Raw genomic sequence first — 26,286 nt, forward strand, 5'->3', positions numbered from 1 at the left:
ATAGTGCAGGTTCATGAGGCAAAATGTTTCCTCACAGAAGACTCTCAGCTGATAAATATGGAAGGAATCATAGAATTAGAAATTATATTTGTAATCTCAGTAAAATTTTGATTCAGGAAAAGATCATCAATATTTAAAACCCTGTGAACAAAGGGAAATGGGAACTTTACCATTTGAGGATCAGATTGTCACACCTGAACCCACTCATGAATCTAGCATCACGAAAAGTAGGACAAGTAGATATTTTGCATTCACATTTGTGAAGCACCGGCCCTGGGCTTTTCTTGTTTCTCCTCCCACCCTCAAGAGTTAACCTGGACCTAACCAGATCTAATCAAGGCTATAGAACTGATTTATACTTTATAAAATATACAGAAGTTAAATGATATTCGAAAAAGCAGGTACTAGATATTCTCTGGAATAACTGACCAGGTTTCTTTAATAAGATAGTGGCAAGAAAAAAAGGGGGGGGAGGAGTGGTTAAGGGGGCTCTCTAGATGAAAATAAATTTAAAAGAAATCTTAACAGTAATTGCCATCACCACCAACAAAAGAAAGAAATATATGCTCCTCAGGAAATACGATGATCGATGTGAAAGTAGTCCAGACTATTCAGCATAAACAAAACATTGCTTTTACTAGTAATGTTCAGATGCCAGGCTTTGCTCTTGGGAGTCAATTTGTGATTGTGGATATAACCTTAAAGAGGCAGGTAATTCAATTATTGTATAAGTAGAAAGCAAAATACTTTTTTAAAAAGTCAGTGGGAATACATTTATTTATTAAAATACTTTTTTAGTTACAATCAATAAAAAATTTCCTTATTTTTGTGGATATAATCTTAAGTAGATAGATAATTTATTTATTATATATCATAAGACGAATACTTTTTAAAAAAAAACTCAATGGAAATACTTTGTTTATAAATTTAAAAAAGGAAAGAAAAAGGAGCAGAAAAAAATATTTGAAGACATAATGGCCAAGAATTTTCCAAAATAATAAAACACAACAGACCACAGGTCCAAGAAACTCGGAGAACTCTAGGCAGGATTAAACAGATACGGATATTCACATTATACTCACACTTAGGCATGTCTTGGTCAAGCTGCTTATAGTGCAATCGGGTTGTCAGGCTGATCCATCCATTATGAAGTTCCCCAAAGACTTGCATGTTGTTCTTCTAGCAGCCATTGATGACCACTGTCTAGGTCCACTAATATTTCTGGGATTTTTCTTCCCAATCTCTCCTAAAGCAAATAAACCATTGGAGATACCATTTTAATTTCCCCTTTTTCCCCTTGCTAACACTGGATCTTTCTTTTATTCTAACTTTGGAGGGGGGCGGGCATGAGAATTTTAATTTATGGCTAGAATTTTTTTTTTTTTTTTTTTTTTTTTGCTGTCATGTTATGAGTGAGAGTTAGTTAGGGAACTGAAAAACAAATATGAATCTCACAATGGTAGAACTAGGCTCTGTGGATATCAGAATGATTAAATTGAGTACACATTTTATTAGACATTTTTACAAACATCTCTTCCTTTGAAAAGTTCTTTTGTTAGGAGACTATATTAGAAAATCTTTTGGGAAGCAAACAGTCCATAAGATGGATTAAATTGAATTCCATGAATCAAAGCTTGTTTCATTTGGCTGACAGGCAATTGAAGTGGCGGTAATGGTAATATTATTTTTAGTGTTTCTTATTTTAATTCTTCATTTTAAGATCTTGGGGTAGGTGGAAAAGTTTTTCTTTAAAATTGAGTATTGCCTACATAAATAATTTCCCATTCCTGTGTGCACATTCATTCATTCCTGTGCCTTGAGTCCTGAGGTCCTAACCGACCTAGTGGACCATGGTGCCATACTTAGGGTATTTATATTTCTTGGTTTGGCTTTGTTGGCTCCTCAGGTTATCCTACCCTGCGAATAGAGAAAAACGACCTAAGAAGTGTCACTCTTTTGGAGGCCAAAGCTAAGGTGAAGGACATAGCCATCTCCAGGGAGAGGATAACTCTAAAAGATGTACTCCAAGAAGGTATTTATTATCTCAAAATCAGGTTTTCACAGAAGACTTCATGTTAGCACTAACAAATTTTTTGTTTCTAATTTTAAGAATTTGATTTTATGTCTAAGGATAGAAAGCAGTGCATAATTTATTTCCTTTATAAAACTGATTTTATTTTCTCCTTCTTTAGATCTTTAATTCAACTTAGTAGGGCTTTGTTGTAATTCTTGATTTTCAAGTATATTGAAGCACTTATATTAATGCTTGTTCCCTTTAAAGTATATTTTCTTTCCGTTTAGTTCTTATTTAAAGATGATCACAACCTAGCAGGCCTCTTTGAAACATTCTAAGTAATTTTCTCTGTGGCATATAGTGTGGGGTTCCAGCAAAAGGAGCATGCATGGGCTTTGGAGTTACACCCAACTTCCAGTTCCATTCCTACAACCTTGGAGAAATCACTTCATATATTCTGTGTCCAATTTTCTCTTCTGTAGATTTGGACTACCCGTTCTACTCTTAGGCTAGTTACGATGAAATGATGCACATTGAATGAACTAACACATTTAGGTGTTTGATAGATATTAGTACTCTTTCCTTCCCCACTTGTTGGTCCTTGCTTTGAGTTTTAGGATATTGATGGGAGAGATGCTGAAAGAAGAGGACAGAAGTTAATAATAAATACTTCGTTGAGCTCTTCAAGTTGTTAAATACGGAGTTACACTTTCCCCACCCCACCCCATAATTCGGTTAGGAATGTTTGGGATACGTGAGTCATTTGAATTTATCTGTTGGTTGGGATGCAGTAGGTCAATCACAGCTAGTTGGGGATCTTAAACTGTCCCCAGTGGCAAATAGTAATTAACAGAAGCAGATTTTTTGTGTATGTTTTTAAATGCGTGAGAATAGCCCATTTTTCTCCTTTGTCATTGTGTTGAGGCTAAGCCCAGAAATTCAGATGCCTCTGTGGATACCCTGCTGCTGAGCTTCAGTGCTCCTGGCTGTATCACTGGTTTATTTAGGATAATTCAGAAAGAATTCTCATGTACTTGTGAGATCTGGTATTTCTGAAAGCAAATTATCTCTTTTTAAAAAATACATATTTTTATTTATTTCAGAGAGAAAGGGAGAGGGAGAGATAGAAACATCAATGATGAAAGAGGATCATTGATTGGCTGCCTCCTGCATGCCCCCTTACTGGGGATCGAGCCCACAACCTGGGCATGTGCCCTTGACCGGAATCAAACCTGGGACCCTTCAGTCTTTAGGCCAATGCTTTATCCACTGAGCCAAACCAGCTAGGGTGAAAGCAAATTATTTCTTAGTAACAAAGAACTTCTAACAGTCATTAAAAAAAACAAAGATTTGGGTCTTCTTACCCCAGAGCTATAGTAATGTTGTTGATCACATATACCCTTGTTATGTTTAAGTTATATTGTGCCAGAAAGTTTTGTACTTATAATTTTATGAAGGTTATTTTATGATCTCTTTCATTTCTTTCCCGTTTAGGTACTTTTGGGCGTATTTTCCATGGGATTTTAATAGATGAAAAAGATCCAAATAAAGAAAAGCAAGCATTTGTAAAAACAGTTAAAGGTAGGAATTTTTCCATACTATTTCCATAATGGTTTCCTGTCTAAGGTGGCTTATGCCAGCTAAATTCTGCCTTAAATTCTCAGTGTGTGCCAGACCTTTATAAATCAGTCTATGTTAATTTAGCTCATATGAGACTATTAAAGAGTTTTGGGTAGTTCTCATCCAGGTATAGAAAATAGAAGTCTAATAAATTAAGACCTTAAACATTTATTAGATATTACTCAGGCTTTTAGTTAAACTGCATCCACTTGACTTCATTATTGCTACATATAATATTGTAGTTTTCCTAAGTTAAAAGTCTTTGGTTTTCACCCTTAAAAAAGCACATTGTTAAAGGGGGTGAGGAGGAGTAGAAGAGAGCATAGGGTGGATAAATGTTGACAGGAGACTTGACTTGGGGTGGTGAATACATTATACAATATACAGATGATATGTTATAGAATTATACACTTGAAATTTACATCATTTTATTAACCAATGTCACCCCAATAAATTCAATTAGAAAAACATTGTTAATAATTTTCCCTCCTCTCTCTCCACCTGCCCAGTACTGAACACTATAAAGAAAAAAGATGAGCCCTGGCTCAGCTGGTTGGAGCATCGTCCCATGCGCCGAGGGGTTGTAGGTTTGATTCAGTTCCCAGTCAGAGCACATATAACAGGCAACCCATTAATGTTTCTCTCTCTCTCTCTCTCTCTTTCTCTTTCTCTCTTTCTCTCTTTCTCTTCCCTTTCCTCTCTTTCTAGAATCAATAGAAATATATCCTCAGGTAAGGATTTTTAAAAAAAAGGATGACCCACTGTTCCTTATGTGAATTTCATTCCTCCTGCCCCTGCCTTTGCTACATAATGCTGCAGAAAATATCCATATCCATGTGGCCATGTGTGGGTATGTCTTGGTATAGTTTTGCGTGTATAGCCATAGTTGGGCTTGGCTGCTCCAAGAGATACTACATTTAAAATTTTGAAATATATTGCCAGATTGTTTTCTAAAAGGTATACTGTAGTACTACTTTATATTTCCATGAATATATTAACCACTTGGAGAAATGTGATACCTACTTTTTCAATTATTGATTTATATCAAAATTTTAAAAGATTTTTTTTATTGAAATTTTTTAGAGAGAGAGGAAGAAAGAATGAGAGAAATATCAATGTGAGAGTGAAAGAAACATTGATCATGCAGCTGCCTCCTGCACGAACCCGACCAGGGATCAAGCCCAAAACTTGGCCATGTGCCCTGACTGGGAACCAAACTGGCCACTCCTCAGTGCATGGAATGGTGCCCAATCAACTGAGCCACACTGCTAGGGCATGATTTACATATATTGTTTAATTAGAGATTTCCTAACAAAATATATTAGAATATTATTTATATATGGCTTATTCCCTAATATTAATAAACTAGAGGCCTGGTGCATGAAATTCATGCACGGGGTGGGGTGTGTCCCTCAGCCCAGCCTGCACCCCCTCCAATCTGGTAGGATCGGGCCTAAACGGGCAGTCGGACATCCCTCTCACAATCCAGGACTGCTGGCTCCCAACTGCTCGCCTGCCTGCCTTCCTGATTGCCCCTAACTGCCCTGTTTTCCCCTAACTGCCCTCCCCTGCAGGCCTGGTCACCCCGCAACTGCTCTTCCCTGCAGGCCTGGGTTCCCCCCAACTGCCCTTCCCTGCAGGCCCGGTCACCCCCAACTTCCCTCCTCTGCTGGCCTGGTCACCCCTAACTGCCCTCCCCTGCAGGCTTGATCGCCCCCAACTGTCCTCCCTTGCAGGCCTGGTCCCTCCCAACTGCCCTTCCCTGCTGGCCTGATCACCCACAACTGCCCTCCCTTGCAGACCTGGTCCCTCCCCTGCTGGCCATCTGTGGCGGCCATCTTGTGTCCACATGGGGGCAGTCATCTTTGACCACATGGGGGCAGCCATCTTGTGTGTTGGAGTGATGGTCAATTTGCATATTATTCTTTTATTAGATTAGATAGGATTAGATAGGATAGAGGCCTGATGCACAGGTGGGGGCCGGCTGGTTTGCCCTGAAGGGTGTCCCGGATCAGGGTGGGGGTTCCCTTGGGGTGTGGGGTGGCCTGGGTGAGGGGCCTGTGGTAGTTTGCAGGCTGGCCACGCCCCCCGGTGACCCAAGCGGAGGCCCTGGTATCTGGGATTTATTTATCTTCTATAATTGAAACTTTGTAGCCTTGAGCGGAGCCAAGCCTCCTGCTTGTTCCATGGCTGCAGCCATTTTTGTTGGGATTTATTTATCTTCTATAATTGAAACTTTGTAGCCTTGAGCAGAGGCCAAGGCAGGCCAGGGCTGGGGAAGCTTGGCCTCCTCCATCACCAGGGGCAACTCAAGCCTCCTGCTCTCTCCAGCTCCGTGGCTGCCGCCATTTTTGTTGGGATTTATTTATCTTCTATAATTGAAACTTTGTAGCCTTGAGCTGAGGCCAAGGCCAGCCAGAGCAGGCGGAAAGCTTGGCTTCCTCCATCGCTGGGGGCAACTCAAGTCTCCTGCTGTCTTCATGGCCACAGCCATCTTGGTTGGGTTAATTTGCATATTTGCTCCTGATTGGCTGGTGGGCGTGGCTTGTTGGTGTAGCGGAGGTATGGTCAATTTGCAAATTACTCTTTTATTAGATAGGATTAAATACTAGTAAGACTTTAAAACATTAGAATTTTAATTATTTATAATTGATGTTTCTAAGAGCTTAAATAATTCTTAGTATTTAAGAGAAAGAAAAATGTAGTAATTTATAAGGTGCTTAATGTCTGACACTGATATAGATTGAGATGACAAGATATTAATTTTGAAAAAACAAATTCATTTTGAATGCAGAAATTGAGGGAAAAATTCAATTCAGTTTTATGAATAGGAGCTGACAACTTTATGAAGTTTACAAAGTTGGTTTGTAAGAACTTGTTTCTAAATTTACTTAAAGGGATTCATTGAAAGCATGTTTATTGTTTCTAAAAAGTTGAGTTGTACTAATCTAACAAAAATTCTTTGGGATTTGAATTTGATTCTTTGAATTTAGCAAAATTGCTTGTTTAAGGGTGGTACAAACACACACTCACACTTTTTATCTTTTCTAAGTAGATGGTTTAACTCACTATATTGTTCAGTGTTTATATTATTCACCCACTTTTTCTAGCCCCAAAATAATTTTAAAGGTTAACATTTAAATCAGGTCCCACCAGATTTTTTGCCTAGTTTTTTTTTTTTTTTTTTTTTTTTGAAGGGTGAGTGTCTTTATTGATTAAGGTATTACATATGTGTCCTTATCCCTCCATTACTGCCTAGTTTTGAGGGGTAGTGTACATAGTACTCTTCGTAAATATAAACTTTGAACTCTAAATTTAATAACCATTGCCTTTGGTTACACTTTCCCCATTTTTTAAGGAAACATTTCCCCTTAATTATAATATTTCTTCTGGGCTTTATAAATATTCTTTGGACAGTTTAGACTGGGCTGTTATTAATTTGTTCTGAATGAATCTCGAATTAACAAAAGAGATTTCTGTACAGAATTGGGTTGATATAGGATTGGAAGGGGAGAAAGAAGGAAATAATAGTGATAAGAAAACACAATGTGGATACTGGGACTGTTTCACAAGATAAGATTTCTCTTTCCGTATGCACTTGAATTGGAGTCACTTGCTTGGTTCTGCGCCGAACTACTGTAATGACAATGTTCTTTTTGAGCCAGGCGGAAACAAGAGAAAGCACAGTGAGTCCTCAGCCAATATATGGTCATGATTTGCTTGGAAACAAAGAGGAAGTGCTTTGACCACAGCCCTCACTTCCAAATTGTTAGAGAACTTCACGTGATTTTCTCTGTGATTTATTTTTTTACAATGTTATGTTTATCTCTTAATTAAGCCTATATGTAACTGAAAGTACTTTCACAAATCTGTATGCTTTGTTACATGCTACACAATTAAAAGTGCAGCTTAAATGCAAAAATATATGTTTTGAAATGATCATTGACTTTTACCGTAGGGCAAACTTTGGCTTAAAAAATTCAGTTTTGCACAGACACTTAATAGATATTCCAATATAAATTTCTAGAGATTAAAGTTAGGAATCTGAATATTTCACACAGGATTGCAAAATTGAATTTAATAAAATAAATGAATTAATTTGAGGTATTTTTGTGTTAAGTTCTTATATAATAGCTAATCTTTTGTAACTTGTGAATGTGTTTTTTAATATCATTTTGTTCTTTCGTAGTTTTTACAATGTGCATTATTTTATGGTATTCTTTTCAAGTGTATCCATCTTGAAAATAGATCTTTCAGTATTTAAAATTAAAAGACTAGGACTAGACTGGAAAAGGGATCCAGGAAAATTATTTTTTCTTAATAAGTGGGTAAAATTATTTTTTCTCCAATTCAGTATTTTCTTAGATTATCATCCAGTTCAGGTATTTCTTACTTAATAGAACATGTTTATATCAAAGCTAAGAACTGGAAAAATATTATGCACAAAAATGACATATCCTGAAATTACCTTTTGTTCTATTTGGGTCTCTGTACCAGTTAATGGGAAGGTGGTATATGCTTACCAACTGCTGTGGACCTCCAATGATTACTAGTTTTTTGTTTGTTTTTTTTAAATATATTTTATTGATTTTTTACAGAGAGGAAGGAAGAGGGATAGAGAGTTAGAAACATCGATGAGAGAGAAACATCGATCAGCTGCCTCCTGCACACCTCCTACTGGGGATGTGCCCGCAACCAAGTTACGTGCCCTTGACCGGAATCGAACCTGGGACCCTTCAGTCCGCAGGCCGACGCTCTATCCACTGAGCCAAACCGGTTTTGGCGATTACTAGTTTTTGATCCTAAAAACATCCTGCCAGCCCCCAAATAGTCTGGCTATAATTTTGTTAAAAATTATTTAGAATACAGAGAGACTAATAATACATTTACTGAGTGATCCTAAATGTTTAGTAGTTTTTAGACAACTAGAGTTTATTTCACTGGACATTGGTGTGGATCACCGTTTCCAAAGAAGTACCAAGCATTCCACATCCTTGGCTTTTTGTCCATGTATTTGACATTCCGACAAAAGTCTTAACTAAGTGAAGCTTCCTGGGAAGGGGACACTAATAACAAGTCGTGGGAGAGGGAAGAAAATGAAACATCTGTTAGAGTTGAAAGTAAATGAAATTCGCAATTTATCAGCTTTAAGGAGTGAATGTGACATGTAATCCTAGTGCCTGAGCTCAGTGGTACAGATTTTACTGTTGGTTCTGCATTTTACTAGGTAGGGCTGGGATATGGATCTTGGCTTTGCCAGTCTTTATATCTTCTCCTCCCTCTAATGCTGCATTGGTCAGAAGCTTTGTAAATTATTATTACTATTTTTACTGTTGACAGTAAAAACTATTTTTATGGTTTCTTTGAAAGTGTTTTTAAAGATATACTTTACTCTTATGTTTTTGGCATCTAAGACCTTTTTTTTTTAATGACACTCATTTTTAATTTTATAATGAAAATATACTTTATGCTTACTGGAAATGTTCCTTTCAAAGAGTGGAGAAATGCCTTCTCTTTAATTTTTTTTCTTATTGATTTGTATAAACTCTTTAAAGAAGGGGGACAGAAAGGAAATTAGCCCTTTGTGTGCCTTATGTGTTGCAGATATTCTTCCAGTCTGTTATTAACTTCTCTACTTTGTTTATAGATCCTTAATTTCTAACTTTTATGTAGTCAAATTTATTTTTAATGACTTCTGTTAGTGTTGACCTATTCAACAAGACACTACCTACTGCAATAGAATTTTAAGCAAGACCTATTTAAATTTACTTGAGACAGTTATTTACTAATAGCAGAGAATAGTAATGCATATGTACATATAGTATTGTCATTCAAGATAATGTCTTTTTCTTGACGTAGATCAAGCTTCTGAAATTCAGGTGACAATGATGCTCACTGAAAGTTGTAAGCTGCGAGGCCTCCATCACAGGTGAGAGGAAAAACCACCAGCACTTAATAAGCATGGTGGCATTATATTTCACATTTTTATTTTAAGAACATTGTGATGTGTTCTGAATTCAATAGTGTCTTTTTGGATAGTTTGGGGTTTTTTTTTTTCTGAGTATAAAAGGGAAATGATACTCATAGCATAAAATTTAAAAATGCAGAAAAGTCTATACAAGAGCTTGTGAGCCCACATCTGGATAATCAGAGCTAAGCATTGGAGAGTTTATACATATTTATGTGCATATTTCCCTTTAAAAATAGAATAATGATAATACATGTGCTAAAAAAACTTGGTTATGAAATTTTTGAACCTAGAGAATGCTAAAGTCAAGAATAATAAACACAAAAAGACTGGCTCCTAAATTCATTGTTAGTTATTAACATTTTGCCATTTTTATTTGCATTTGTACATATAAGTGTATGTGTAACATCTGTCTAGATAGATGATAGATATTTGTGAGTGTGGAAATATTTTAAAGTAAATTGGACATCTTAACACTTTCGATGCATTTAAAAGAATATTTTTCTATATAATCATATACTATTATTATCCTTAGCAAGGTTAACATGCTTCTTGGAATAACAAAACAAGATCTAACTTTTCATGTCAGTCACTATAAAATCATGTCCACATTTAAAAAGGCTACTTAGTAGTTCATTAAGTCAGTGTACTACCACATTTTATTTAACCAATCTCTTGTTAGGTCATAGTATGATTTTTGTTGTTGTTGTTGTTAATCCTCACCCGAGGATATTTTTCCATTGATTTTTAGGGAGAGTAGAAGAGAGAGGGAAAGACAGAGAGAAACATCGATGTGAGAGAAACACATCGATTGGTTGCCTCCTGCAAGAGCCTCGACCAGGGCCTGGGCCAGGGAGGAGCCTCCATCCAAGGTACGTGCCCTTGACTGGAACCAAACCCGGGACCCTTTGGTCCGCAGGCCAATGCTCTATCTACTGAGCCAAACTGGGTAGGGTGGTCATAGTATGATTTTTAAAAAGATAGTTCTATATGAAGAGCTTTTAAAAATATATTTTATTGATTTTTAGAGGGAGAAAAAGAGAGGGAAAGAGAAAAACATTGGTATGAGAGTAGAACATGATCAGCTGCCTCCGGAATGCCCCTGCTGGAATCAAACCTGAAATCTGGGCATATGCCCTGACTGGGAATCGAACCAGCAACCTTTTGGTGCATGGCATGACACCCAACCAACTGAGCCACATCAGCCAGGGCTAAAGAGCTTTTTTGAAAGCTTGGTATTAGTCCTCTTCAGAGAGCTATAACAAAAAGCTTTTACCTTCTGAGCCAACACAATAGCTGTTGGTGTGAATGAATCAAAATTACACTTTTTTTAAAATCAGATCAGCAAAAAGTGTTTTTTGGGGTGCCGCGGAATTTTAGTAATTTATGTGTGCCACTAGATGAAAAGGTTGAGCATCGCTGCCTTCCAGCTCTGACTGCAAGGACACTCAGGAAGACTGAGAGCTGGATGCAGTTCTTGTCTAAGTTCCCACAGAATCCACCCTTCTTCCACCTTGTTCTTCTCTACGGCACTTGCTTCTGCCCTTATCCACTCTTCTTAGATCCCAGACCTTCCTCCTCATGCTCCTTTACTTTATGAAATGGGTGGAATGAAGAGCAGCCATTTGTACCTTGAAACATTTTCGTGCTACTTGTTACCTTTCCCAGAGGGGATTTTAATCCTCTGATGATAGAAAAATGATGTGATCTCCTCTAGCAAACTTGCTGTGCCTGGATAAATGCCTTAAACTCTGCTCAGGGAATTTCAGGCATGAGGAAAGGAGCAGAGGAATAATTTTGGGGGAGGTGGTGGTAAGAGATCGGGCACCTCTTTACATCCCCCCTGAAATGCTCATTTAATCCTGAGTGCAAACTTGCTGTAGTCACTTCAGTGTGCATGGGACTTGCAGGAGTTTTCATCTCCCTTCTGCTCCCTTTTGTTCCCCTGGGAGGAAATGTCCAGGGGAAAGTATGAGGGTTTTGGAATCAGATAAAGATTTGCCTTTTATTCTTTGTGTACTTGCTTTTTGACCTTGACAGATTACCTAACCTCTCTCTTCACTTCTGCCTGTGAAGTGGACTCATCGTCACTGCCACTCTCAGGCGGTAGTGCAAGCAGAAGCCTTAGGGAGAGGTTACCGCACACAGGCTTACTTACTGAGTCCACATTTCCCCAGCTCCTCGAGCCAGTGCTTTCCCTGCACACACAGGGGAGCCCACAGCCTTCATGTACACACTGATGGTCAGGCTACAATTACGTGATGATGGATTTAGAGGAGATATACGTATGCTCAATTGAGACAGTTTAGGAAATGCAGAAAAGCAAGTTAGAACTGATCCAGAGTCCCACACTCAAAACAACTCCTTAATCGTGGCATCTTTCTGTGCAGTTTTATACCACCACCCCCCTCATGACTGTAATTATCCTGCAAACAGGTGACTTTTGTGTCTTGCTTTCCTATGAGATCAGCTTTTACTCACATTCTCATAACAGCTCTTGTTGACCGTTTTCTTGATACATACTCTCCTATTGTTTGGGTGTGCTCTCCTTTACTTACTTTTTGGACATTCAAGTTGTTTGCAACTTTCTGCAATTAATATTAATTGTCCTTGCTCTTGTAGCTTTTTTTCTTTATTAAACATGTTTGGAAGCAGATTATGTTAAGGAACAGGAATGTTTTTAAAGCTATATTATTTCTGTGTTTATCAACTATTTATTAAATGCTTGCTTTCTGTGATATAAAATATGAGGCATTAGGTGTAAAAATAAGAGTCCGTGTTATTTTTTGCCTTCTAGGAGTTTTCAGCTTAGTGGGGAAGATAAGGTAATTATATAAGAAGTTATATAACTGTGGGAAAAATTAATGGTTATTTCCAGATGCCAATTAGGCAATAAGGTGAAATGTATTTATTGTGCCATAGAAATTAAAAAAGTAAAATTGTTTTCCACATGCTTAACTTTGCACATTACAGCAACGTTTTATGGTTGGTGGGATTCCTATGTTCTTAGTATGAGAACTAAGGCCCAAAGAGATGGTTGCACAGAGAGTTAATGGTAAATTATGGATTTGGAAATTGGATTCTAAATACCATGTGACCAGCTAAGAACATCTTGTTTTTTGTGACAGTTTCAGCCCCTTAAAGACCTTTCTTTCTTTCTATTATTATTATTTATTTTTTTAAAATTGTTTGAAGTATTACAAATGGTAGTACATGTGTCTCCTTTTTTTTTTCTTTTCCCCATTGACCTCCCCCCGGCCTCCCCTTCCCCCCAGTACATGCCTTTACCTGCCGCCCCCCCCCCACTGTCTTTTATCCATTGGTTATGCTTATATGCATGCGTACAAGTCCTTCGGTTGATCTCTTACAGCCCCCCCCCCCAACCTCCTCTGCCTTCCCGCTGTAGTTTGACAGTCTGTTCAATGCTTCTTTGCCTCTGTATCTATTTTTTTCCCCTTTTCTTTCCTTTAAAAAATCTTGCCTCTGCAGACTAGAAATAAACGTATAATAACAAAAAATGTTTGAGTCCCAATTTCAGTGTCCAACAGTTCTGAGTCCCCGTTTCAATGTCAAACAGTTCCTTAAGTGTACATGTCAGCAATGATATCTGGATGGTGGGCACACGGTGGCTATGCAGGTCCGAACCTCTCTGGTTTGGTCCTAGGCAACCTGCTGCGTTGCACAGCTGTTGACTGCTAGCGTGGCAAGGCGTCGTCAGCGTCTTCCATCTCTGGACTGTTTCTCCTCTTGTCTTCGTGGTTGGAGCAGACCTGTCAATTCCTCTCTGTTGCAGGAATCCACATGGTCTTGGAGTTGTTTTCTGAAAATATACAAACATATTCTCAACCAAAAGTAAATGAAGGAATCTTTTCTATATAATTGATTTGGGATCCTTTTTATTTTTGCCCAAACGATTTTTCTTTGTCTTATTTAGACACCATGTGTGTTTTTCATGGGTGTCTTGCTGTTAGCATTACAAATGAAAATTAATTTTGTAAGGTAAAAGTTTTCTAGATGTAATTTACTTATAGGATATTTTTCCTTACATGATATTACCCTACTATCCCCCCCTTTTTTGGTTAATGGAGGCTTTTGTAAATTTTATAATGCAGTCTTGATAACTTTAAATTTTAATTTTTTGCACAAAAATATGACTGCTTTAGTTTCATTGCATGTTCAGGAATTTTACCATGAGATGAACTACCAATAGAAATTTTAGTTGCCACTTTAGGAACAGCTTTTTGTCCAGTATAAAGACCTTCTTGATTGTCATATTCTTGTCCACAGTCTGCATCAGGACTTTTTTTTTTTAAGTGTGATGATGGACAGAATCGGGTATTATCATAATATGCTCATAGTCAAACATTTGTCTCTAATTATCCTTTAGAGTAAAGATTTAGTGTGGCCCGATGTGTCTTCGGAGAATCCAGTCCACAGGAAGCAGCTTTGAGCTTATAACTTTCCCTATCGAGAGAGTGCATCTATGAGAAATGTTGAAGTCTAATTTAAAGGAGCATTTATAATTTTATATTTTTAATGGTAATCATGTTTCTAAGTACATATGTTAGAGATAATTCTTATTTTATTTTAGGTTTTCTTTATTTTATTGCTTTTTATTACAAATAAGCCCCTGAAGTTTTAAGTTTCACTTGTATTTCTCCTGATTTCTGATTATTTTATAGAAATCTTCTTCCTATTACCCATGTGTGTATAGAAGAAGGAGAAAAGCCCATGGTGATATTGCCTTACATGAATTGGGGGAATCTAAAATTGTTTTTACGGCAATGCAAATTAGTAGAGGCCAATAATCCTCAGGTGAGAAAATTTGCCAAATACCAGTTATTTACCAGTAGTTTCTGATATTGTATTTGAAAGCAGATGTTTACATTCTTAACTATAATCTGTGTGAAGGCCTGCAAAAAGAAACTCAAAGTGAATCAGATGATGTTTATAACCTGTTGGTCTGGAGGAAGATTGCTTTATGATTCCTGCCTAAAGGTGTACACTTTGCTGATGCTCAAGTTTTTCTTTGTATACCTATTGTGTGTTTATTTAGAATCACCTCAAAATCTCTGTAACACCTTCCCAGTCATTTCTCTAATAACTCTTGAAGGTACTTGAACTAGGTCTCCCTTCTAGGCTAGGAAACAGGCCTATTTAGTCCATATTCAGAGCCATTGGTCCATATTGTACCAAAAGCTGGTGATGACTGGAGGGTGTATTTTTAATATGCTCGGCTGTAAGATGTTAGTCATGTAAGCGTTTCTTTCTCTGCACTACTTGTGCCATAGCTGTGAAGCATTAGTCAGATTGCAAACGCATCTTGATGGTAGTGGTGCTAAAACCTAGTAGGTGTTTGCTGCCACTGTATCTTGTAGCCCCATTAAGTTTGTTTCAAGATGTATAATAATTTACTTATTATGGTTGTCAGGAGAACATGGATTCAGAGGCTGCATTGAGTATTTGGCTTAATACATTTGACATGCTTTGGAAACAGACAGGATTAAAGCTGGTTCCTAACCAGTGGTTGGAGGCTAAAGCCCCAGCATCACTTGGGGAAGAATGTCGTTCCTCTGCCCATAGTACTGGCATCCTGGCTCCAGGGAGCACACCAGTGTGGAGAGAGCTGTAGGCTTGTAGTCGTTTGAAAATGACCCCTAGGGGATAATCTCCTACTAAAAACTATTTAAAAAGAAAAGAACTGGTTATTGAGTAATAAGCATCTGAAATGTTACCTTGTGTGTTCAGCATTGAGCAGACACTTATGAGTAGCTAGCTGCTCTGTGTGCTGGATGCTGGGGAGATATACCTAACAGATGAGAGAAATAAATGGTAAATTATTTTACAGAGTAAGGACTATAGTAGATATAAGTACAGGGAATATATTCTTAGTCAAAAAGTAGCTTTAAAAAAACGGTGTAAGTATTAAAAGTATTTTGGGATAGAGTGGGATTATGGAATAAAATAAGCAGCTGCCATGATAATTTTTGTGCTAACTGCAAACATTGTCATTTTCTGTTCCCACAGGCAATTTCTCAGCAAGACCTGGTACACATGGCTATTCAGATTGCCTGTGGAATGAGCTATCTGGCCAGAAGGGAAGTCATCCACAAAGACCTGGCTGCTAGGAACTGTGTGTAGGTGCCACGGGCTCATCACTGTCATCCGATGTTTAGTATTCCTTGGATTTGGGGTTCTTTCCAGAAATCATAGTGGGAATTATGTTGTGTTTAAGAGTAACTGTGACCTATATTTTTTAAATACTCTGATTGCATTTGATATTTGTATCTTTACTTTTCAGCATTGATGACACGCTTCAAGTTAAGATCACAGACAATGCCCTCTCCAGAGACTTGTTCCCCATGGACTACCACTGTCTGGGGGACAATGAAAACAGGCCAGTTCGGTGGATGGCTCTGGAAAGTCTGGTTAATAATGAGTTCTCCAGCGCTAGTGATGTGGTAAGTGCTCGGGCCTGGATTTCAACAAAATGGAAACAAGGCTTTCTGTTTTATTATTATTATTATTATTATTATTATTATTACTACTACTAGAGGCCTGATGCATGAAATTCATGCAAGGGACTCAGCCCTCACAGCAACAGCTTCATCCAGAAGGTCGTCTGGACGGTCGTTCTGCTGTTCAGTCTAATTAGCATATTAGCTCTTTATTTTATAGGATTATTATTATTGAAATCTAGTAACTTTTCCCTGAAATTTTTCATTGAGAAAGCAAGTGTAGTTAGCTCAGTCAGCCAGTTTATGGAGAGAAGCTGTGACCCAAACCATGGTCCATTATTGTGTGGCATCTCACATTTACCCCATAAGGAGCACTGTTAACACTATGGGGTAGGCAACTACGATTCTCTCAGTATTAAAGGTAACAACATTGAGGCTTAGAGAGGTTAAAATATTTGATTATTCTTATTTTCTTATTGAAGTCTCAGAATGACCAAGTGGTTCCAAGATCACAAAAATTTACTGCTTTCTTTTTTAAAATGACCTAAATATTACAACCTGTGTCATTTATAATTCCTCAGATGTCATTCTTTCCCTCTATCAGCTTCTGGGTGGTCTGCCCACTCGAGCAGATCACGAAGTAGGTGGGATTCTTTATACTTAATGTTCAGTTTCAGAAGTCACATCTACTTATGGGTATTTTGCAGGCATTTTTAAGTTCTGTCACTTTTTAATCTGTTTTGAAAGATGAATATATTTTCCTGTCTCTTTATTGTAGTGAATATTCAGAGGTTATCTTAAACTGCAGTTAAGGTAGGTGTAAGTACAAGCAGCTATGGAAACATATTTTTGGTCACAAAGTAGCTTTTAAAACATTCAGAGTGTAGGTAAAGAAATATTTTGGTATAGAATAGAATCGTGGAATAAAATAAAGAGTTGTGCCCGGCTGGTGTGGCTCAGTGGTTGAATAGTCGACCCATGAACCAGGAGGTCATGGTTCGATTCCCGGTCAGGGCACATGCCTGGGTTGGGGGCTTGATTCCCTGGGGGTGTGCAGGAGGTAGGTGGTCAATGATTCTATTGTTGTTTCTCTCTCTCCCTCTCCCTTCTTCTCTAAAATCAATAAAAACATAATTTAAAAAAGAAGCAATTGCCATCGTAATTTTTGTGCTAACTGCAAACACTGAATGATCAGTGATATCTGTTAGTGTTACATGTAAAATCTTAATAGAATAATTTGTTTCAAAGTTACAACTGTAAAAAATGGGCTTACTATATCATTATATATTGTTTCTCATTTTATTTATAGTATCGAGTTATCCTTTTACTTCTACTAGTAAGTGTGTGTGCTTTAAGGATTACTCTTTTAACGCACTCTTTTCCTCAATGGATTAGTATCCTGTGGCCGCTGTAACAAATTACAACAACCTTGGTGGTTTGCAGTGACAGAGATTTATTCTCTCAGAGTTGAGTTCTGGAAGCCAAATGTTTGAAATCCAGATGCAGGCAGGGCTGTGCTTCCTCCAGAGGCTCTCAGAGGCAAACCTTCCTTGCCTCTCCCAGCTTCAGGGGGCGGTTGCCGTTTCCTGGTTTGGGGCTGCCTCTCCCTGCTGCATATTCAGGTCACTTTCTCCTCCCTGTGTGTTTGTCTCTCAAAACTCTCTCTGCCTCTCATAATGATGGATACGATTGTATTTAGGACCCAGCTACATAAGCTAGGATAAGCTTCTATTCTCAATGTCTTTAACTTAATCACTTTTTTTGCCACATATTACAAGTCTCAGGGGTTTGAATGTGGACATATCTTTGGGCCATCTTTCAACGTACTACATTCAGTAATTGAAATTATTTAAGACTTCCGTATTGAAAACCTGATATTTTAATTTAAAATCTTTGACATTAGAATGAGTTGATAAGGGGAGAAACCCTCTCTTGTTAATTAAAATCTGATTACCTTTTTTTCTTTTTCAAAGGTGAGGTTAGCTATTTGATAATAGGGTGCCTTTTTTATATACCAAGTGTCTTGATTAAATGTGTTCACTTGATGTGGGTGAACAATTTACTTACATTGTCTTTTGCCTTTTTTCTGTAAATTAAGGTCTTCTGTTGTGCATATCTTCAAAAGACTTTGTGTTTTTTTTTAAATATATTTTTATTGATTTTTTACAGAGAGGAAAGGAGAGGGATAGAGAGTGAGAAACATCAATGAGAGAGAAACATCGATTCAGCTGCCTCTTGCACACTCCCCACTGAGGATGTGTCCGCAACCAAGGTACATGCCCTTGACCGGAATCGAACCTGGGACCCTTCAATCCGCAGGCCGACGCTCTATCCACTGAGCCAAACCGGTTAGGGCCAAAAGACTTTGTTTTAATTTAATTTAAAATCAACCACTCTCAGGGGAAAAAACGGACGTATCTGACACTTGTCATAGGGGCAGAGTAAATATGAGTGATGATGAGGAAGGGAGGTTTTCCTTTAGGAGCAGCTGCACAAGTTCACATCCAGTCTCTTAGATCTGAACCCTAAGGGCTCAGCTTGTATTCTCATCTGTTTTCTCAGAGCTTTCATAATGGAATAAAACTTCTCTAACATTGTCAAGAAGTTACAATTTCAAGTAAAACCGTGCAAATATGCAAAGCATCTGAAGAAAACGTGGAACTTTTCTTTAGTGGGGAGGGTTGCTTTTTTGTTTTTTATTTTTCTCAAATAATATAAAAAGAGAAAACAGAATTGGAATTTCGGCCAGCACACAGCCGCTGTATTGAATGACAGTAAGGACCAACTGTACTTGTTTTTAGGGTGCTTGTTTTTAGGGTTACCAAATCTTTAGTCAGGAGTTCTGAATCATAGCTGGAATTTTTCACCAGTTTCTACATTAAGCAAAACTTTGTTTATAGGGTGTGGGGGGAAACAGGTTTAACTTTGGCTTTAAAACATAGTATTTTTGTTTTGTTTTTAAATATATTCTTACTGATTTCAGAGAGGAAGAGAGAGGGAGAGATAGAAACATCAATGATGAGAGAGAATCATCAATGCGCTGCCTCCTGCATGCCCCCTACTGGGGATCGAGCCCGAAACCCAGGCATGTGCCCTGACTGGGTATCAAACCCTCCCAAATATGTTTTGCCTTGGATAATTGAGGTTTAAAGGAAGAGGAATACCCTTCTGTTTCCTAAGACTATGATGTGGCTGTTAGTGTAAAAATCCTGCTTTTCAGTTTCATAGGATTGAATATTTTTTGAATTCTTATATCAGCCACATCAATGATAATAACAATAAAAATTACTTGATAAAAAGGAAAGATAATTCACCATCCAAATGGAATATGTACTGCTCTTAATGAAGAGATTAAATATAAAGCTGTGTGGCCTGGCTAGTGTGGCTCAGTGGTTGAGTGTCAACCCACGTACCAGAAGGCCACGGTTTGATTCCCAGTCAGGGTACATGCCTGGGTTGTAGGCTCGATCCCCTGTAGAGGACGTGCAGGAGGCAGCCGATCAATGATTCTCTCTCATCATTGATGTTTCTATCTCTCTCTCCCTCTCCCTTCCTCTCTGAAATCAATAAAAACAAACACCGTGTTTTAAAAAAGAAAAATGTGAAACAAATTAAACAGAAATAATGCCATAGATACAGAAAACAAACTGATGGTTCCCCGAAGGGAAGGTAAGTGGGAGGATTAACAGAAAAGGGGAAGGTAATTAAGTACAAAATTCCAGTTATAATTGTTTGGGAGTGTAATGTACAGCATAGGGAATAGTTATTAATAATATTGTAATAACAGCAAAGTTATTAATATTGTAATAACTTTGTGAGGGACGGATGCTTACTAGACTTATTGTGGATCACTTCATAAGGTATATAAATATTGTGTCACTGTATTGTACACCTGAAACTAATATAATATTGTATGTTAACTATAATTCAAAATATATTTAAAAAATAATAGTATAAATCAGAAAAAATGTATAGGTATAATTACGTGGTTTTTTTCTTTATGGATGGAGTTGGGAGTTTAAAAGCTACACTTAATTTTCTGCTTTTGGGCTGAAAAACATGCAGATTCACATGCAAAACAAGTAATATAACCTCACTCCCACCAGAGTCTCTACACATGTAAAATACATATTTTGGGTATAAATGTAACAACTAATTGTATTACTGCCTTGGAGGGGACATTTTCTTTGTCCTTTTAACATTTTTGTATTTTTTTTTATAGTTAAAAACTCTACATGATTTTTTTAGGAATATATTAATGTTTTCCATCGTACAAATAATACATTTTATCTCTGGATTGTGTTTTCACAATTTTTAATGGAAAGATTCTATATTTCAATATGTCAAGATTCTTATAAAGCTAATATCAGCTTCTAACTGTTGAACTTAGGAAATGCACACAACTAGGTTTGACTAGTTATAAATCTCTTTCTAACATTATTTTAAGCTATGATGTCATCATGGGCATTCTTAAGAATTTCTGGATATTGTTTTTATTCTGTTTTCATTAGATGTGAATTCCATCATAGATTTTTTTGGTGACTTTCTTTTCCTTTATTTGAAAATGATTTTTTGATTTATATCTCCGTTGAATTATTTAGCTAATTATAGTATCCAACAATTCTGTTAAAAGACTATCTTTTATTAAGAGACTAAATGCAATCAAGAATGCACAATTAAGAGTTTCGTTCTTGTTGGTTTTCTTGTCTTTATGGTATTACATTGTGTTTAAAAATCATTTTCTTGGGATAAACAAGTCAAGGAAATGGTTTTAATGCTAATCACATCAGTGTGGTTTATGGCCACAAGGAGATCCTTCAAGATATTTGAACAGTTTTTAGGGTGCAGGGCTTCTATACTGTTTATTTTGTAAACATGAAACATTACCTAGAGGAGGGAAATCTATAAAGTTATCTAGGTAGGACATTTATAGCAGAGTGATTCTTATTACTCGTAAGCACTGCCCAGTCCCTTAGAAAGTCATTGCCACGCCCTGAGCAGATCTGAGCAGGAGAAACTCCTATTCATAACTTACCCATGAGGATTGGTCTTTTGACCTAGAACTACTCTAGTATCAAAGACAAAACCATACTTTTCAGAGAATCCTTTTTCCCCCCATCACCATTTTCTCCACTATACCCTTCTTCACCTCCCTACCCCACACAGTCACCATACTGTTATCCGTGTCCATGAGCTCTTTCTCTTTTTTTCCTCAATCCCTCTAGAAAACGTTTTGTTTTATGTTTTATCTTCATTATTAATTTTAGAATAATGCTTAGATGCTTAATATGTATTTGCTGCCATTATGGTTGCAAATTTTATACATCAACAATCTTAGACTTACTGTTTAAATATTAAATTTAGGTTAAGAGGAATTGATATAAAGATATTAAGGAAAAGCTAAAGAGGTGATAGTATTTTTCAGACACTAGGAAATAAAGATTTGAAGTTTAAAATTAAGAAGATATTGTTTAGTTTTATTTAAAAGTATTTATTAGACCTAATATTTCCTGGGAATGAGGAATAAATGGGTTTACTTCAAGAACAGTTACTATATTTTCACAGGTGACTAGTTGCTATTTTTTGATTGAGTAATTGCCCTTGATGTATTTCCTGTACTTGGCTCTCCCTAAGAATAGATATTTTCCTTAAGAGATCTTGTTAACATTCCTGCCCTGCCCTTTGTATGTAACATTCCCTTCAGATAGACCCAGTGCTCTGGTGGAGCAGTGTCTAAGCATCTGGGACAGTGGAGGGACATGCCATAAATAGCAGAAATGTATGACGGCCTGGTAGGCATCCAATGTTGGCTCTTCTGTCTTCCCTAATCACAGAGCCTAGGACAGATTTACAGCATAAGGAGTATCTTTTCAGTCACATGTAATACTGTGCCTAAAGATAGCTGATTTTTGAAGTTGTGTTAGCAACACGTACTAAATTTGATATGTGATGCAATCAATGCATTTTATATAGTCATTGTACATCTGGGTATGCTTGTTTAGCTGGAATAAAAAATATTAGCCACAGTGATAAAATCTGGAGGAGTATTAAGAGTTTTAGTTAATAGATAACATTGAAGAATTATTAAAAGGACCCGATCCCTTCAAGGGTTACTTGTATAAATTTATTGGATCTTAAAGTTTAATAGTAAAACTTTTTTAGAGTAACATAATCCTGTAGGAGTATACCAGGTATTTCAGTTATAGTTATTGTAAAGGCCTAGAAAATGTGTCTGAAAAATTAAAATTCACAGAATAATAAAATCTTAAAAAATTGGATATTTAGAAGGGCTATATACTAATAAAGCCTGTATCTTGTGCACAGTGGAGTGTCAGTTTTAAAAACTTGTGAAAATTGCTTAATGTTAATAAGTCCAGTAAACTCAATCTTCCACTGCTAGGAATATTTCTCCATGATGGTTTGATCTTCAAAGTGAAGGCTTAAAGATCCAAACTCCTTCCCCTGTTTTTTAGAGCCCCTATTCCTTAATCTTATTGTCCTTGTCCTTTTTTAGCTTCATAAATCCCTTGTATATTTCCTTATATTCTGCATTTCAGCAAATCTGGAATTCCTGCTGGTTCCAAACATACCAAGGCCTTTTATGACCTTTTTTTTTTTTTTTTTTTTAAATCCTCACCTGAGGATGTTTTTCATTGATTTTAGAGAGAGAAATATTGGTCAGTTAGTTGCCTCCCATACTCCCCAACCGGGGATCAAACCTACAACCTTTTGGTGCATGGGACCATGCTTCATCCAACTGAACCACCTTGCCAAGGCCCTTTTATGACCTTTGATTTTGTCTTTTTTCGATTCCCCAGAGACTTTTGTACCTACCTATCACATGCTGCCTTATATACATTATTTATGGACAAGTCATTCTTCCCAGAATGGGCAATGGGAACGTTGCCTTACTTATTTTCCCTTAGCAGATGTTCCATAGTCACAGAATTGAAGTTGACATCCATATATATGCCTTTGGGGTCACTTATTTTAAGAACAGTCTCAGCCAGCAGTACTGATCTTATCTTTGGAGAGCTGTGTACTTCACTGTGTAAGAGAGCCCTGAATGGCCTTACACTGGCCTCTTCTCTCTGTTTCAATGTTGAATCCTCACATTTCTCCTTGTCCCACTCCCACAGACTTCCCATCAGATATCCTATTTGTTCTCTTGACCACAGTTATTATAACTATTATATCTTTTGCATAAATGTCTACTGTGCCTTTTTAATCAGGGCCCATGTTTCTGAAAACTTGAGTGCAATCTTTGATTTGTACTTTCGATTTGATATGGGGCATGTTGAGTTTAAGAATGTGGTTCTGGAATTCTCTAAAGGTATAGAAGTAGGGTATTAGAAACTGGACATTAACTTCCTAAAAGTGGTGATTGAATGAACAAGAGCATTTGTCCCCAGAGGTAGTGAATATCTAGAGAGGAGAAAGCCAAGGGGATATGAAATGTTTATTGGTAATTAGTGAGAAAAGAAAGAAAATGGAGAGATAGGAAGAGAATCCAGAGAATGCTGTGTCATAGAAGCCAGGGAAGAAAATAGTTTCAAGGAGAATCTAGTCTGTAAACATAATTGCAGTGGTCAGAAAGAATGAGGAAATCATTGGTGGGGAGGGTTAAAGAGGGGCTTTTAAACAAGCAACTTTAGTAAATCAATAAAGATAGATGTGCTATTTGACACCATGGAAGGTGAAAACAGGGCGGCAATAAATATATTACACTTTGAAGTTCAGCTATGAAGAGAAATGGAAAGATCATAGCTTGATGGGTTGGCAGGATCAAGAGAGGCTCTATTTTGTTATGTGTGTGTGTGTGTGTGTGTGTGTGTGTGTGTGTGTGTTATTATATTGGGATGTTTGGTTTGTTTTTAGGCCAGGGAAGCAATAGAGAGAAAGAGGTTGGAAACGTGGTTATTGGAGGGGAGGTCTAAGAGATGATGGGTGAATGTGCCCAGGAGTCCAGGTAAAGATACAGTCTTGGCACAGGAGGAAGTCCACCTCCCTTCTGAGATGGGAGTAAAGCAAGATAAAGGAGAGAGAAGATACAGAAAATTCCTGAAGAAGGCTCTCTTACTGAGCTGGTGGACAGCTTCAGTTTGCTGAATATATGTGTAATTGAGGTCCCCAAAGACATGAGTGGAGGGTCGGGTGGATAGAAAGAATGATGAAGAAGTAACCACTGAAGTATTTTCAAATTTGGGGAAAAATATAAACCCATAGATCTAAGGACTCAGCAAACCCCAAACACAGGAAGCCTGAAGAAACTAAACCACAGCACATAGTCAAATTGCTCAAAACTAGTGATAAAGAGAAAATATTAAAAGCAGCCAGAAAGACAACAATACATGTTAATATGTTTAACAAAGGAACCAGGGAAAGGATGGCAGCAAATACCTCATTGGAAGCAATGCAAGAGAGAAAACAGAGAAGCAATGTTTTTAAAGCACTGTAAGAAAAATCTGTGAACATAGAGTTCTATACCCAGGAAAAGTATCTTTCAAAAATGAAGGAGAAATAAAGACTTTTTCAGAACAAAATAGCTTTAAAAATTCATCACCAAAAAACCCACATTACAAGAAATGTTGAAGGAAATCCTTTAGGAACCAATGATACCAGGTGGAAATACGGATCTATACAAAGGAACAAAGGGCACCAGAAATGGTAACTACATGGGTAATACATAAGATTTTTTCTTATTATTTATATCTCTTTAAAAGATAATTGAAAACATTGCCAAGCCCTCTCAGTAAGTGATCAAATAGAAAGTAAGTTGAGAGAGAGAAACCAAGATGGCGGAATAGGTAAGTACCTAAACTGCTGCCTCGCACAACGATTTCAAAACTACAACTAAAAGAACGAACACCATCCAGAACCACAGGAAAGCTGGCTGAGTGAAAATTCTACAACTAGAAGGAAAGAGAAAAGCTCACAGAGAATTGGAGGTACGGCAAAGGGTCTTTGTGCACGCAGAGAGGAAGGGCGGCTGAGAGCCTGGCTGACTTTCTCTAGCGGAAGGGGGAAGGAAGCCCCCGACCGCACTGAACCCCAGTTCTGACTGCACTGAACCCCAGTTCCGGGCGAGCCTCTGGGGACCCACGCTCTTACGGGGGGAGTCTGGACTCGAGAGCCAGGGAAGGCGGAGGTCTGAAGGCACACGCGTGCCAGTGCGCACAAAGGCTGCGGAGGTTGCCACAGGCTTTCCCTAGTGGAAGGGAGTCGGAGGCTTCTGACTGCACTGGGCAACAGTTCTGACTGCACTGAACCCCGGTTCCAGGCGAGCCCCTGGGGACCCACGCTCTTGTGGGGGGAGTCTGGACTCTCAGGTGGAGACTCGGGAGCTGGGGAAGGCAGAGGTCTACGAGTGCGTGCAAGGGCAAGGCTGACGGGAAGCCAAGACTGTCTGCTCCGCCCTGAGACTCCACCCCATCCAAGCTGAGCACAGAGGCTATTGCAATTTGGCAAGTCTAATCCTATAAGGCTGTCTCCATAACCGAACTTCTCCCAGCATAGACGCAGCTGATCCTTACAGCCAACTGGCCTGTAGGTCAATTCCTCCCAGTGATACCAACAACAATTAAGACTTAATTACAACAAGGCTGTACACACAGTCCACAAAGGGGTGCACCAAGAGTGTCCACCTCAGGTTAACTGGGGAGGCCGACCCACTGGGCCACAAATTTACCCTACCAACTCGGGAAGCAGTGAAAATGCAGCGTCAAAGAAACAGATCACAAACGAAAGAAATGGAGGAAAACAAACGACTGGATATAGAATTCAAAACCACGGTTATAAGGCTTTTCAAGAATATCCTAGAAAAGGCCGATAAATATAACGAGACCCTCGAAGATATGAAAAAGGACCAACTAGAAATTAAACATACACTGACTGAAATAAAAAATATTATACAGAGACCCAAAAACAGACTAGAGGAACACAAGAATCAAGTCAAAGAATTGAAATACAAAGAAGCAAAAAACACTCAACCGAAAAAGCAAAAAGAAAAACAAAAAATCCAAAAAGTTGAAGATAGTGTAAGAAGACTCTGGGACAACTTCAAGTGTACCAACATCAGAATTATGGGGGTGCCAGAAGAAGAGAGAGAGCAAGATACTGAAAACCTATTTGAAGAAATAATGACCGAAAACTTTCCCCACCTGGTGAAAGAAATAGACTTACAAGTCCAGGAAGCGCACAGAACCCCAAACAAAAGGAATCCAAAG

The 26,286-nt window shown here is 37.8% G+C and overlaps 1 protein-coding gene across 2 annotated transcripts in view; it reads left to right on the forward strand.

Annotated features, from left to right (window-relative positions):
* RYK (receptor like tyrosine kinase) overlaps nt 1-26,286 on the forward strand; it is a 96,325-nt gene that overhangs the window by 57,765 nt on the left and 12,274 nt on the right. Inside the window, exons 8-13 of one of the 2 annotated variants that reach the window (XM_080671961.1) lie at nt 1,898-2,032; nt 3,509-3,595; nt 9,494-9,563; nt 14,285-14,417; nt 15,630-15,739; nt 15,904-16,063. In XM_080671961.1, coding sequence (XP_080528087.1) covers nt 1,898-2,032; nt 3,509-3,595; nt 9,494-9,563; nt 14,285-14,417; nt 15,630-15,739; nt 15,904-16,063 — 695 coding nt within the window. The remainder of the gene's footprint in view (nt 1-1,897; nt 2,033-3,508; nt 3,596-9,493; nt 9,564-14,284; nt 14,418-15,629; nt 15,740-15,903; nt 16,064-26,286) is intronic. The other variant, XM_080671962.1, reaches the window with a different exon arrangement.

The sequence above is a fragment of the Plecotus auritus genome (assembly GCF_963455305.1).
Source record: "Plecotus auritus genome assembly, chromosome: 6".
Taxonomy (NCBI): Eukaryota; Metazoa; Chordata; class Mammalia; order Chiroptera; family Vespertilionidae; genus Plecotus; species Plecotus auritus.